Here is a 16,189-nt window from a genome sequence, read left to right on the forward strand (position 1 = left end):
ATGGAAACTCATCAAGGAGAGAAGCAACCTGGAACAAAGGAGAAACTTCCTCACAGTGAGGACAATCAACCAGTGGAACAGCTTGCTACCAGAAATCGTGAGCGCCCCATCACTGGAGATTTTTAAGAAGAGGCTAGACAGTCACTTGTCTGAGATGGTATAGGTTCTCCTGCTTGAGCAGGGGGCTGGACTAGAAGACCTCCAAGGTCCCTTCCAAATTCTATTCTATTCTATTCTATTCTATTCTATTCTATTCTATTCTATTCTATTCTATTCTATTCTATTCTATTCTATTCTATTCTATTCTATTCTATACTATTCTATTCTATACTATTCTATTCTATTCTATACTATTCTATTCTATACTATTCTATTCTATACTATTCTATTCTATTCTATTCTATTCTATACTATTCTATTCTATTCTATTCTATTCTATTCTATACTATTCTATTCTATACTATTCTATTCTATACTATTCTATTCTATTCTATTCTATTCTATTCTATTCTATTCTATTCTATTCTATTCTATTCTATACTATTCTATTCTATTCTATACTATTCTATTCTATTCTATTCTATTCTATTCTATTCCATTCCATTCCATTCCATTCCATTTCATATTTTCTATTTTCTATTCTATTCCATTCCATTCCATATTTTCTATTCTATTCTATTCTATTCCATTCCATTCCATTCCATTCCATTCCATATTTTCTATTTTCTATTCTATTCTATTCCATTTCATATTTTCTATTCCATTCCATTCCATTCTATTCTATTCTATTCTATTCTATTCTATTCTATTCTATTCTATTCTATTCTATTCTATTCTATTCTATTCTATTCTTCATTATTATTCTATTCTATTCTATTCTATTCTATTCTATTCTATTCTATTCTATTCTATTCTATTCTATTCTATTCTATTCTATTCTATTCTATTCTATTCTATTCTATTCTATTCTATTCTATTCTATTCTATTCCTGTATTATAGGCAGAAAACAACAAAGTAAACTCAATTCAGTCAACTCAATCAGAGTAGAGGTAGAAGGAACCTTGGAGGTCTTCTAGTCCAACCCCCTGCTCAATCAGGAGACCCTAAACCATTTCAAACAAACAACTGTCCAGTCTCCTCTTCAAAACTTCCAGTGATGGAGCATTCACAAATTCTGGAGGAAAGCCATTCTACTAGGTTACTTCTCTCCCTGATTAGTTTCCTTCCATTGTTTCTTGTCCTGCCTTCTGGTCCTTTGGAGAATAGCTTGACTCCCTCTTCTTTGGGGCAGCCCCTCAAATACTGGGATATTGCGATCATGTCCCTCCAAGTCCTTCTTTTCTCTAGACTGGCCATAACCAATCCCTGCAACTGTTCTTTGTATATTTTAGCCTCCAGTCCCCTAATCGTTTTTGTTGCTCTTCTCTGCACTTTTTCCAAAGTTTCAACATCTTTTTTTGTAATGTGGTGGCCCAAACTGGACGCAGCATTCCGGGTGTGGCCTTACTCAGGCTTTATCAAACGTTACCAAAGTAGCTAGCTTGAACTCTGCCAGCAAGGGTCTGTTTGTATGCACCTGGAATTACTCGATGGGATCTGAAGTGTGTCTCTCCTGCCTAACCTATGGGACAGGTGGACTGACGGGAAGCAAACATATGAGCCTTGGTGGAGCAGTGGGCTAATGCCTCCTTAAGTAACACCAGCTGCCTGCAATTAGTGCAGGTTCGAGTCCCACCAGGCTCAAGGTTGACTCAGCCTTCCATCCTTCCCAGGTAGGTAAAATGAGGACCCAGATTGTTGGGGGCAATAAGCTGACTTTGTAAAAATGCCGCTTGGGGTGTGTGTGAAAGCCCTAACAAGCAGGCATATACATAGAATGAAGGCTACTGCTAAGCTTGTAAGCCGCCCCGAGTCTTCGGAGAAGGGCGGGATATAAATGGAATTAAAAAAACCAAAAAAAAAAAACAGGTCCCTGGCCCCCACCCCATCCTTCCAGGTCTGTGGTTCTACCGTCATAAAGCCCCCAGACTTACCACACCCGGCATGACTTTCGCGAGTGTAGAATCCAAAAACTTATTCACAATTTTGGGAAGCATGCTGAAAGAGAAGACGAGAAATGAAAGGAATTATAAAGTACAAGTAATCCTTGACCACAATTCAGCCTAACATTTCTTCATAAAGTGGTACTGATACTCCACGTGATTTTGATTCTATCCCTCTGTTTATACAGCCAAGGGTTGTATTAGCTTTTTGGACAGCTGCCGCACACTGTGGGGCTCATATTTAAGTGATTGTCCATTAGAATAGAATAGAATAGAATAGAATAGAATAGAATAGAATAGAATAGAATAGAATAGAATAGAATAGAATAGAATAGAATAGAATAGAATAGAATAGAATAGAAATGAATAGAAATGAATAGAATAGAATAGAATAGAATAGAATAGAATAGAATAGAATAGAATAGAATAGAATAGAATAGAATAGAATAGAATAGAATAGAAATATGGAATAGAATAGAATAGAATAGAATAGAATAGAATAGAATAGAATAGAATAGAATAGAATAGAATAGAATAGAATAGAATAGAATAGAATAGAATAGAATAGAATAGAATAGAACAGAACAGAATAAAATAGAATAGAATAGAAATATGGAATAGAATAGAATAGAATAGAATAGAATAGAATAGAATAGAATAGAATAGAATAGAATAGAATAGAATAGAATAGAATAGAATAGAATAGAATAGAATAGAATAGAATAGAATAGTATGAGAGAATAGAATAGAATAGAATAGAATAAGAAAAAAGAATAGAATAGAATAGAATAGAATAGAATAGAATAGAATAAGAAAAAAGAATAGAATAGAATAGAATAGAATAGAATAGAATAGAATAGAATAGAATAGAATAGAATAGAATAGAATAGAATAGAATAGAATAGAAGAATAGAATAAGAAAAAAGAATAGAATAGAATAGAATAGAATAGAATAGAATAGAATAGAATAGAATAGAATAGAATAGAATAGAATAGAATAGAATAGAATAAGAAAAAAGAATAGAATAGAATAGAATAGAATAGAATAGAATAGAATAGAATAGAATAGAATAGAATAGAATAGAATAGAATAGAATAGAATAGAATAAGAAAAAAGAATAGAATAGAATAGAATAGAATAGAATAGAATAGAATAGAATAGAATAAGAAAAAAGAATAGAATAGAATAGAATAGAATAGAATAGAATAGAATAGAATAGAATAGAATAGAATAAGAAAAAAGAATAGAATAGAATAGAATAGAATAGAATAGAATAGAATAGAATAAGAAAAAAGAATAGAATAGAATAGAATAGAATAGAATAGAATAGAATAGAATAGAATAGAAGAATAGAATAGAATAAGAAAAAAGAATAGAATAGAATAGAATAGAATAGAATAGAATAGAATAGAATAGAATAGAATAGAATAGAATAGAATAGAATAGAATAGAATAGAATAGGAAAAAAGAATAGAATAGAATAGAATAGAATAGAATAGAATAGAATAGAATAGAATAGAATAGAATAGAATAGAATAGAATAGAATAAGAAAAAAGAATAGCATAGAATAGAATAGAATAGAATAGAATAGAATAGAATAGAATAGAATAGAATAGAATAGAATAGAATAGAATAGAATAGAATAGAATAAGAAAAAAGAATAGAATAGAATAGAATAGAATAGAATAGAATAGAATAGAATAGAATAGAATAGAATAGAATAGAATAGAATAGAATAGAAATGAAATGAATAGAATAGAATAGAATAGAATAGAATAGAATAGAATAGAATAGAATAGAATAGAATAGAATAGAATAGAATAGAATAGAATAAAATAGAATAGAATAGAATAGAATAGAATAGAAATATGGAATAGAATAGAATAGAATAGAATAGAATAGAATAGAATAGAATAGAATAGAATAGAACAGAACAGAACAGAACAGAATAAAATAGAATAGAATAGAAATATGGAATAGAATAGAATAGAATAGAATAGAATAGTATGAGAGAATAGAATAGAATAGAATAGAATAAGAAAAAAGAATAGAATAGAATAGAATAGAATAGAATAGAATAGAATAGAATAGAATAGAATAGAATAAGAAAAAAGAATAGAATAGAATAGAATAGAATAGAATAGAATAGAATAGAAGAATAGAATAAGAAAAAAGAATAGAATAGAATAGAATAGAATAGAATAGAATAGAATAGAATAGAATAGAATAGAATAGAATAGAATAGAATAGAATAGAATAAGAAAAAAGAATAGAATAGAATAGAATAGAATAGAATAGAATAAGAAAAAAGAATAGAATAGAATAGAATAGAATAGAATAGAATAGAATAGAATAGAATAGAATAGAATAGAATAGAATAAGAAAAAAGAATAGAATAGAATAGAATAGAATAGAATAGAATAGAATAGAATAGAATAGAATAGAATAGAATAGAATAGAATAGAATAGAATAGAATAGAATAGAATAGAATAAGAAAAAAGAATAGAATAGAATAGAATAGAATAGAATAGAATAGAATAGAATAGAATAGAATAGAATAGAATAGAATAGAATAGAATAGAATAGAATAGAATAGAATAGAATAGAATAGAATAGAATAGAATAGAATAGAATAAGAAAAAAGAATAGAATAGAATAGAATAGAATAGAATAGAATAGAATAGAATAGAATAGAAGAATAGAATAGAATAAGAAAAAAGAATAGAATAGAATAGAATAGAATAGAATAGAATAGAATAGAATAGAATAAGAAAAAAGAATAGAATAGAATAGAATAGAATAGAATAGAATAGAATAGAATAGAATAGAATAGAATAGAATAGAATAGAATAGAATAGAATAAGAAAAAAGAATAGCATAGAATAGAATAGAATAGAATAGAATAGAATAGAATAGAATAGAATAGAATAGAATAGAATAGAATAGAATAGAATAGAATAGAATAAGAAAAAAGAATAGAATAGAATAGAATAGAATAGAATAGAATAGAATAGAATAGAATAGAATAGAATACGAAAAAAGAATAGAATAGAATAGAATAGAATAGAATAGAATAGAATAGAATAGAATAGAATAGAAGAATAGAATAAGAAAAAAGAATAGAATAGAATAGAATAGAATAGAATAAGAAAAAAGAATAGAATAGAATAGAATAGAATAGAATAGAATAGAATAGAATAGAATAGAATAGAATAGAATAGAATAGAATAGAATAGAATAGAATAGAATAAGAAAAAAGAATAGAATAGAATAGAATAGAATAGAATAGAATAGAATAGAATAGAATAGAATAGAATAGAATAGAATAGAATAAGAAAAAAGAATAGAATAGAATAGAATAGAATAGAATAGAATAGAATAGAATAGAATAGAATAGAATAGAATAGAATAGAATAGAATAGAATAAGAAAAAAGAATAGAATAGAATAGAATAGAATAGAATAGAATAGAATAGAATAGAATAGAATAGAATAGAATAGAATAGAATACGAAAAAAGAATAGAATAGAATAGAATAGAATAGAATAGAATAGAATAGAAGAATAGAATAAGAAAAAAGAATAGAATAGAATAGAATAGAATAGAATAGAATAGAATAGAATAGAATAGAATAGAATAGAATAGAATAGAATAGAATAGAATAGAATAGAATAGAATAGAATAGGATAAGAAAAAAGAATAGAATAGAATAGAATAGAATAGAATAGAATAGAATAGAATAGAATAGAATAGAATAGAATAGAATAGAATAGAATAGAATAGAGATGGAATAGAATAGAATAGAATAGAATAGAATAGAATAGAATAGAATAGAATAGAATAGAATAGAATAGAATAGAATAGAATAGAATAGAATAGAATAGAATAGAATAGAATAGAATAGAAGAATAGAATAAGAAAAAAGAATAGAATAGAATAGAATAGAATAGAATAAGAAAAAAGAATAGAATAGAATAGAATAGAATAGAATAGAATAGAATAGAATAGAATAGAATAGAATAGAATAGAATAGAAGAATAGAATAGAATAAGAAAAAAGAATAGAATAGAATAGAATAGAATAGAATAGAATAGAATAGAATAGAATAGAATAGAATAGAATAGAATAGAATAGAATAAGAAAAAAGAATAGAATAGAATAGAATAGAATAGAATAGAATAGAATAGAATAGAATAGAATAGAATAGAATAGAATAGAATAGAATAGAATAGAATAGAATAAGAAAAAAGAATAGCATAGAATAGAATAGAATAGAATAGAATAGAATAGAATAGAATAGAATAGAATAGAATAGAATAGAATAGAATAGAATAGAATAGAATAGAATAGAATAGAATAAGAAAAAAGAATAGAATAGAATAGAATAGAATAGAATAGAATAGAATAGAATAGAATAGAATAGAATAGAATACGAAAAAAGAATAGAATAGAATAGAATAGAATAGAATAGAATAGAATAGAATAGAATAGAATAGAATAGAATAGAATAGAAGAATAGAATAAGAAAAAAGAATAGAATAGAATAGAATAGAATAGAATAGAATAGAATAGAATAGAATAGAATAGAATAGAATAGAATAGAATAGAATAGAATAGAATAAGAAAAAAGAATAGAATAGAATAGAATAGAATAGAATAGAATAGAATAGAATAGAATAGAATAGAATAGAATAGAATAGAATAGAATAGAATAAGAAAAAAGAATAGAATAGAATAGAATAGAATAGAATAGAATAGAATAGAATAGAATAGAATAGAATAGAATAGAATAGAATAGAATAGAATAGAATAGAATAGAATAGAGATGGAATAGAATAGAATAGAATAGAATAGAATAGAATAGAATAGAATAGAATAGAATAGAATAGAATAGAATAGAATAGAATAGAATAGAATAGAATAAGAAAAAAGAATAGAATAGAATAGAATAGAATAGAATAGAATAGAATAGAATAGAATAGAATAGAATAGAATAGAATAGAATAAGAAAAAAGAATAGAATAGAATAGAATAGAATAGAATAGAATAGAATAGAATAGAATAGAATAGAATAGAATAGAATAGAATAGAATAGAATAGAATAAGAAAAAAGAATAGAATAGAATAGAATAGAATAGAATAGAATAGAATAGAATAGAATAGAATAGAATAGAATAGAATAGAATAGAATAGAATAGAATAGAAATATGGAATAGAATAGAATAGAATAGAATAGAATAGAATAGAATAGAATAGAATAGAATAGAATAGAATAGAATAGAATAGAATAGAATAGAACAGAACAGAATAAAATAGAATAGAATAGAAATATGGAATAGAATAGAATAGAATAGAATAGAATAGAATAGAATAGAATAGAATAGAATAGAATAGAATAGAATAGAATAGAATAGAATAGAATAGAATAGTATGAGAGAATAGAATAGAATAGAATAGAATAAGAAAAAAGAATAGAATAGAATAGAATAGAATAGAATAGAATAGAATAGAATAGAATAGAATAGAATAGAATAAGAAAAAAGAATAGAATAGAATAGAATAGAATAGAATAGAATAGAATAGAATAGAATAAGAAAAAAGAATAGAATAGAATAGAATAGAATAGAATAGAATAGAATAGAATAGAATAGAATAAGAAAAAAGAATAGAATAGAATAGAATAGAATAGAATAGAATAGAATAGAATAAGAAAAAAGAATAGAATAGAATAGAATAGAATAGAATAGAATAGAATAGAATAGAATAGAATAGAATAGAATAGAATAGAATAGAATAGAATAGAATAAGAAAAAAGAATAGCATAGAATAGAATAAAATAGAATAGAATAGAATAGAATAGAATAGAATAGAATAGAATAGAATAGAATAGAATAGAATAGAATAGAATAGAATAGAATAAGAAAAAAGAATAGAATAGAATAGAATAGAATAGAATAGAATAGAATAGAATAGAATAGAATAGAATAGAATAGAATAAGAAAAAAGAATAGAATAGAATAGAATAGAATAGAATAGAATAGAATAGAATAGAATAGAATAGAATAGAATAGAATAGAATAGAATAGAATAGAATAGAATAAGAAAAAAGAATAGAATAGAATAGAATAGAATAGAATAGAATAGACTAGAATAGAATAGAATAGAATAGAAGAATAGAATAAGAAAAAAGAATAGAATAGAATAGAATAGAATAGAATAGAATAGAATAGAATAGAATAGAATAGAATAGAATTAGAATAGAATAGAATAGAATAGAATAGAATAAGAAAAAAGAATAGAATAGAATAGAATAGAATAGAATAGAATAGAATAGAATAGAATAGAATAGAATAGAATAGAATAGAATAGAATAGAAGAATAGAATAGAATAATTTAATTTAATTTAATTTAATAACATTTATATACCGCCCTTCTCCCTGAGGACTCAGGGCGGTTCACAGGGCAGAATAAAATAGCGAATACAAACATTAAAAAAAAGATTAAACAAATTGCCCTAGTTAAAAACAATATAAATACAACACTAAAAACCCCCAGAAAAGTTAAAAAACGAAAAATAAAATAACCCCAACACTCCCCCTCAGGCTAGGCCGGCTTGTACAAACAGAAATGTCTTGAGATCGCGACGAAAGGAGCGAAGATCGGGCGCCATCCGGAGCTCAACCGGTAGCTGATTCCACAGCTCCGGAGCGCCCACAGAGAAGGATCTCCCCCTGGGGGCCACCAATCGACATTCTCTGATCGGTGGCACCCTGAGGAGGCCCTCTCTGTGGGAACGCACAGGGCGCAGGGAGCTTGATGCCGGCAGCAGATGTTCCCTGAGGTACTCCGGCCCCATGCCATGGAGTGCTTTAAATACCGTTACCAGTACCTTGAATCTCACCCGGAAGACAACTGGCAACCAATGCAGCTCACGGAGCAGAGGCGTAACGTGGGAGTATCGGGAGACTCCCAACACTACTCTCGCGGCTGCATTCTGTACCAGTTGGAGCTTCCGAGTAGTCCTCAAGGGCAGCCCCATGTAGAGAGCGTTGCAGTAGTCCAGACGAGAGGACACGAGCGCATGAGTGACCGTGCATAAATCGTCCCGGCTAAGATAGGGCCGCAACTGACGCACCAGGCGAACCTGTGCGAAGGCCCCCCATAAGAAAAAAGAATAGAATAGAATAGAATAGAATAGAATAGAATAGAATAGAATAGAATAGAATAGAATAGAATAGAATAGAATAGAATAGAATAGAATAGAATAGAATAGAATAGAATAGAATAGAATAGAATAGAATAAGAAAAAAGAATAGAATAGAATAGAATAGAATAGAATAGAATAGAATAGAATAGAATAGAATAGAATAGAATAGAATAGAATAGAATAGAATAGAATAGAATAGAATAGAATAGAATAGAATAGAATAAGAAAAAAGAATAGCATAGAATAGCATAGAATAGAATAGAATAGAATAGAATAGAATAGAATAGAATAGAATAGAATAGAATAGAATAGAATAGAATAGAATAGAATAGAATAAGAAAAAAGAATAGAATAGAATAGAATAGAATAGAATAGAATAGAATAGAATAGAATAGAATAGAATAGAATAGAATAGAATAGAATAGAAGAATAGAATAAGAAAAAAGAATAGAATAGAATAGAATAGAATAGAATAGAATAGAATAGAATAGAATAGAATAGAATAGAATAGAATAGAATAGAATAGAATAAGAAAAAAGAATAGAATAGAATAGAATAGAATAGAATAGAATAGAATAGAATAGAATAGAATAGAATAGAATAGAATAGAATAGAATAGAATAGAATAGAATAGAATAGAATAAGAAAAAAGAATAGAATAGAATAGAATAGAATAGAATAGAATAGAATAGAATAGAATAGAATAGAATAGAATAGAATAGAATAGAATAGAATAGAATAGAATAGAGATGGAATAGAATAGAATAGAATAGAATAGAATAGAATAGAATAGAATAGAATAGAATAGAATAGAATAGAATAAGAAAAAAGAATAGAATAGAATAGAATAGAATAGAATAGAATAGAATAGAATAGAATAGAATAGAATAGAATAGAATAGAATAGAATAGAATAGAATAGAATAAGAAAAAAGAATAGAATAGAATAGAATAGAATAGAATAGAATAGAATAGAATAGAATAGAATAGAATAGAATAGAATAGAATAGAATAGAATAGAATAGAATAGAATAGAATAGAATAGAATAAGAAAAAAGAATAGAATAGAATAGAATAGAATAGAATAGAATAGAATAGAATAGAATAGAATAGAATAGAATAGAATAGAATAGAATAGAATAGAATAGAATAGAAATATGGAATAGAATAGAATAGAATAGAATAGAATAGAATAGAATAGAATAGAATAGAATAGAATAGAATAGAATAGAATAGAATAGAATAGAATAGAACAGAACAGAATAAAATAGAATAGAATAGAAATATGGAATAGAATAGAATAGAATAGAATAGAATAGAATAGAATAGAATAGAATAGAATAGAATAGAATAGAATAGAATAGAATAGAATAGAATAGAATAGAATAGAATAGAATAGTATGAGAGAATAGAATAGAATAGAATAGAATAAGAAAAAAGAATAGAATAGAATAGAATAGAATAGAATAGAATAGAATAGAATAGAATAGAATAGAATAGAATAGAATAGAATAGAATAGAATAGAATAAGAAAAAAGAATAGAATAGAATAGAATAGAATAGAATAGAATAGAATAGAATAGAATAGAATAGAATAGAATAAGAAAAAAGAATAGAATAGAATAGAATAGAATAGAATAGAATAGAATAGAATAGAATAGAATAGAATAGAATAGAATAGAATAGAATAGAATAAGAAAAAAGAATAGAATAGAATAGAATAGAATAGAATAGAATAGAATAGAATAGAATAAGAAAAAAGAATAGAATAGAATAGAATAGAATAGAATAGAATAGAATAGAATAGAATAGAATAGAATAGAATAGAATAGAATAGAATAGAATAGAATAAGAAAAAAGAATAGCATAGAATAGAATAGAATAGAATAGAATAGAATAGAATAGAATAGAATAGAATAGAATAGAATAGAATAGAATAGAATAGAATAGAATAGAATAGAATAGAATAGAATAGAATAAGAAAAAAGAATAGAATAGAATAGAATAGAATAGAATAGAATAGAATAGAATAGAATAGAATAGAATAGAATAGAATAGAATAGAATAAGAAAAAAGAATAGAATAGAATAGAATAGAATAGAATAGAATAGAATAGAATAGAATAGAATAGAATAGAATAAGAAAAAAGAATAGAATAGAATAGAATAGAATAGAATAGAATAGAATAGAATAGAATAGAATAGAATAGAAGAATAGAATAAGAAAAAAGAATAGAATAGAATAGAATAGAATAGAATAGAATAGAATAGAATAGAATAGAATAGAATAGAATAGAATAGAATAGAATAGAATAGAATTAGAATAGAATAGAATAGAATAGAATAGAATAGAATAAGAAAAAAGAATAGAATAGAATAGAATAGAATAGAATAGAATAGAATAGAATAGAATAGAATAGAATAGAATAGAATAGAATAGAATAGAATAGAGATGGAATAGAATAGAATAGAATAGAATAGAATAGAATAGAATAGAATAGAATAGAATAGAATAGAATAGAATAGAATAGAATAGAATAGAATAGAATAGAATAGAATAGAATAGAATAGAATAAGGAAAAAGAATAGAATAGAATAGAATAGAATAGAATAGAATAGAATAGAATAGAATAGAATAGAATAGAATAGAATAGAATAGAATAGAATAGAATAGAATAGAATAGAATAGAATAGAATAAGAAAAAAGAATAGAATAGAATAGAATAGAATAGAATAGAATAGAATAGAATAGAATAGAATAGAATAGAATAGAATAGAATAGAATAGAATAGAATAGAATAGAATAGAATAGAATAAGAAAAAAGAATAGAATAGAATAGAATAGAATAGAATAGAATAGAATAGAATAAGAAAAAAGAATAGAATAGAATAGAATAGAATAGAATAGAATAGAATAGAATAGAATAGAATAGAATAGAATAGAATAGAATAGAATAGAATAAGAAAAAAGAATAGAATAGAATAGAATAGAATAGAATAGAATAGAATAGAATAAGAAAAAAGAATAGAATAGAATAGAATAGAATAGAATAGAATAGAATAGAATAGAATAGAATAGAATAGAATAGAATAGAATAGAATAGAATAGAATAGAATAGAATAGAATAGAATAGGAAAAAAGAATAGAATAGAATAGAATAGAATAGAATAGAATAGAATAGAATAGAATAGAATAGAATAAGAAAAAAGAATAGAATAGAATAGAATAGAATAGAATAGAATAGAATAGAATAGAATAGAATAGAATAGAATAGAATAGAATAGAATAAGAAAAAAGAATAGAATAGAATAGAATAGAATAGAATAGAATAGAATAGAATAGAATAGAATAGAATAGAATAGAATAGAATAACGTTATTGTCTCTCTGAATGTACACTAATCAGCATACATTAAAATGAAATTTTGTTGCATACAGCTCTCAAAGGGTCACCCCCTCCAAAGTACACTACATAAATATGACATACAAACATACGTAATGAATAAAAAAATAAATACACAGAATTATGTATATACTTACGTTTATTATATGACGCAGAGAAACAACACCGTCCACTTTGGATTGTGTATACTTGTGCATGGCAAGAAAAAAGGATTTGGACTGCAAGGTCCCTCTATTGAGTCAGGAGCCACCTATTCTAGTCCTGCGCATCTGGTTTTTCTTGCCTAAATGTAGAACCTATTTTTTCTCACCACAGAATTTCAGTTTGCTAGATAGGGCCCCGTGTTCAAGTCTGACACACCTTGTGGGTTCTCACCTGCTGGGAAGGTTGGTTTTACAGGACTTCACCACCACCTTACAATCAGTGACCTTGAAATGCAGCTCACCATTGGGCAATCTTGAAATCTTGGCCGCCATCATAATTTGAACACCCACAGTGATTACCATATTTCCGCCAATAAAGCTGAAAAAAAAAAGAGAAAATGTTGGGACCAGATTTGCTGCAACAACTGCACCCATAGTAGGTCCACAAGACAACGTCTAGGGAGATTCTCCAGTATCCAGGCCATGGTTTTCCCAAAGATGCTTTTTCTTTTTTTTCTTTTTCTTTTTTTATTGAAAAGTTTTACGGTACATTTTTTAAATAGAAAAAACTCCCTCCCTCCCCCTCCCCTACCCCCAACCCTCCCCTCCCCTCCCCCTTCCCCGACTTCCCAGAGCTGAATACAGGGTATAAACTTACAAACTTAAGCTAAAATATGCTAACAACAAAAATAAAGCATTAAATTCTATCGCACTTTAACTCTCCGTAAACATAACTATATTACTAACAAATAACTAATAATACATCGTATAAAACCACTACAGGCCCAAAATTTAAGAGAGAATTTTTATAAAATGTTTTACAGGTGGCACTTAGACCCTAAAAAACTAGCAAGTACGTATCCGAACTGCCAGCCTAAATGTTGGAGGTGTGGTTGTGAGGATGCTACGTATTTTCACATATGGTGGACTTGTAAAAAAAAGTCAAAGCTTTTTGGATTAAAATTTGGTGGAACATGCAAAAGATATTTAAGAAAAAGGTAAGGTTTTCTCCGCAGTTGTTTTTGTTGGGTATTATTACAGATTTTACTGTTATAGATACTAAATTGATGTTGAATTTAATTACGGCAGCCAGACTTTTAGTAGCGCAATATTGGAAGAAGGAGGAACTGCCTACTATAGAAGAGTGGACTTTGAAAGTTTCTAACTTGGCGGAAATGGCAAAGATTTCAGCATATTTGAAAGACCAATCGCAACAGAGATACATTGTGGAATGGAGGAGATGGATCGAATATATTCAGAATAAATATGGGACTAAAAAGTTTCATTTACCAAAGAGGCTTTTTCCAAAAGGCAACTGAACTTTTATGGGCTTGTGTTTTTTTTTCTTTGAAAATATTTCACTTGTTAACCAAGAAACTTCTTCAGTTCTAACTGATTGGAGGGGAATGGAAGGATTTACATTCTTTGCAGTCATCTGGTTATTAGTACTCTCTTTGAGAATCACTGAAGCCACTTGAAGGTTTATCTGTATCCTATATCCAAGTGGCCTCAACAACTCCCAGAAAGAATGCTAACGATCAGATGACTGCCAAGAATATAAATCCTTCCATTCCCCACCAGTCAGTTAGAGCCGAAGAAGCTTCTTGGATGAGAAGTGAAACCTTTTCAAAAAGAAAACAAAACAAAACAAGGAAGACGACACTCAGTGGGTGACTTTGGTTTTCATTGTAAACTCATCCCTTTCTCAATTCAGTGGCAGTGACAAAACCAAAGGAATCAGCTGTTCTGTACCAGCCTGCTACCAGCCCGGCAGAAAAGGCAGGGACAACCCCTTTTACAAGAAGGCAAGAGGCTGGAATTAAGCCTGCCAAATTTATTGATACAAAAACAAACAAGACACGAACCAAGAAACAGGAGCTTTTCAAGCGGTTGCCTTCAGCAAACCAGCCCTCCCACGCATTCCCCTTTTATACAGTTTAGGGCGTGGCTTCTCTCTGCCTCCTTCCGAGGTGCCCCATTGCCTTCCTCTGTTTACTCCTGATTGACTGCCTCCTGCGTCGGACGTCCTTGAACAGGGCCAGCTGTGGGTCATCTTCATCCACGCTGTCAGGCTCACACAACTGGGTCTCCGTCGTGACCAGGTGGGAGGGGCCTGGCTGAGGGCTCTCATCAGCAAGCTCTCCAACCCCCTCAGCAAGCTCTTCAACACCCCCCTCCTCCTCTGAGTTGTCCGACCCAACTGCCGAACCCACAGGCTGACCCTGAATCACAACATCAGCCTACAAATGTCCAATTCACCATCAGGCTTTCCCATTAATAATAATAGGGTTGGAAGGGACCTTGGAGGTCTTCTAGTCCATCCCCTGCCTATGGCGGGTGTCCTTAAACCATCCCAGATAAATGGCTGCCTATTCTTTTCTTGAAAATGTCCAGTGATGGAGCACCCACAACTTCTAAAGGCAAGCAGTTCCACCGGTTAATTGTCCTCACTGTCAGGAAACTCCTCCTTAGTTCTAGGTTGCTTCTCTCCTTGGTTAGTTTCCATCCATTGCGTCTTGTCCTGCCTTCGGGCGCTTTGGAAAAAAGGTTGATCCACTCATCTTTGTAGGAGCCCCTCAAAAATTGGAATGGTGATATCATGTCACCCCTGGTGCTTCTTTTCATTAGACTAGTCCAGGGGCAGGCAACCTCGGCTCTTTTATGACTCATGGACTTCAACTCCCAGAATTCCTGCTGGGAGTTGAAGTCCATGAGTCATAAAAGAGCCGAGGTTGCCTACCCCTGGACTAGACATACCCAATGGATTTTCTGGTCCACCCAATGGATCTTCTACATCCATGACCTGAGTCCTTCGGGAGAAGGGCGGTATAGAAATTCAATTAAATAAATAAATAAATGACCAAAACTGGGCTCTGACTCACCTTTTCCCAGCAACTGAGATGACAAGGTCCAACTTTATCTGGATGGTGTCAGGTGGCGAAAAGATTATCTCAATATCGGGTATCTTCAGCTCGTTAACTGTCAACCTACCAGAGTAAGGAAGAGAGCGTGAAGAATAGCAGAGGAATGCATGTTTTGCTGATGGGAAGAATTAGATGAAGGCCTTGGCGAATCAGCTTAAATGCTTCGAAAGGAATGGTAACTCAGAGTTGTGTATAAGTTCTCAGGGGAATCACAGACCCAAAGGAATCTATCTTTGGGTTCTCTGGACTGAATTCCAGTCCTGCTCCCATTGCTAACGTTCCAATCGAACGATGCTCAGCAGAAGGATAGCCCTCTTGTTCCTGCCTGTCCTTTGAGGTGGCCACGGATCGGATTCCTTTGTGGATGGACTCTCATCTGTGGGAATATCAGAGTTGGAAGGGACCTTGGAGGTCATCTAGTCCAACCTTCTCATCTTTAGGGCAAGGTCTGAGATGTGATAGCTAGAAGT

General features: G+C 29.0%; 1 protein-coding gene across 1 annotated transcript in view; it reads right to left on the reverse strand.

The window, feature by feature from the left end:
- LOC308665679 (BPI fold-containing family B member 6-like) overlaps positions 1 to 15,891 on the reverse strand; it is a 42,484-nt gene extending 26,593 nt beyond the window's left edge. The window contains exons 1-3 of the mRNA XM_081323813.1: positions 15,678 to 15,891; positions 13,028 to 13,174; positions 2,035 to 2,098 (exon numbers count right to left, since the gene is read on the reverse strand). Of these exons, the coding sequence (XP_081179939.1) occupies positions 2,035 to 2,098; positions 13,028 to 13,158 (195 nt within the window). The 5' untranslated portion in view covers positions 13,159 to 13,174; positions 15,678 to 15,891. The remainder of the gene's footprint in view (positions 1 to 2,034; positions 2,099 to 13,027; positions 13,175 to 15,677) is intronic.
- Positions 15,892 to 16,189: the final 298 nt, after the last annotated feature.

This window comes from Vipera berus, assembly GCF_964194415.1.
Source record: "Vipera berus genome assembly, chromosome: 3".
Taxonomy (NCBI): Eukaryota; Metazoa; Chordata; class Lepidosauria; order Squamata; family Viperidae; genus Vipera; species Vipera berus.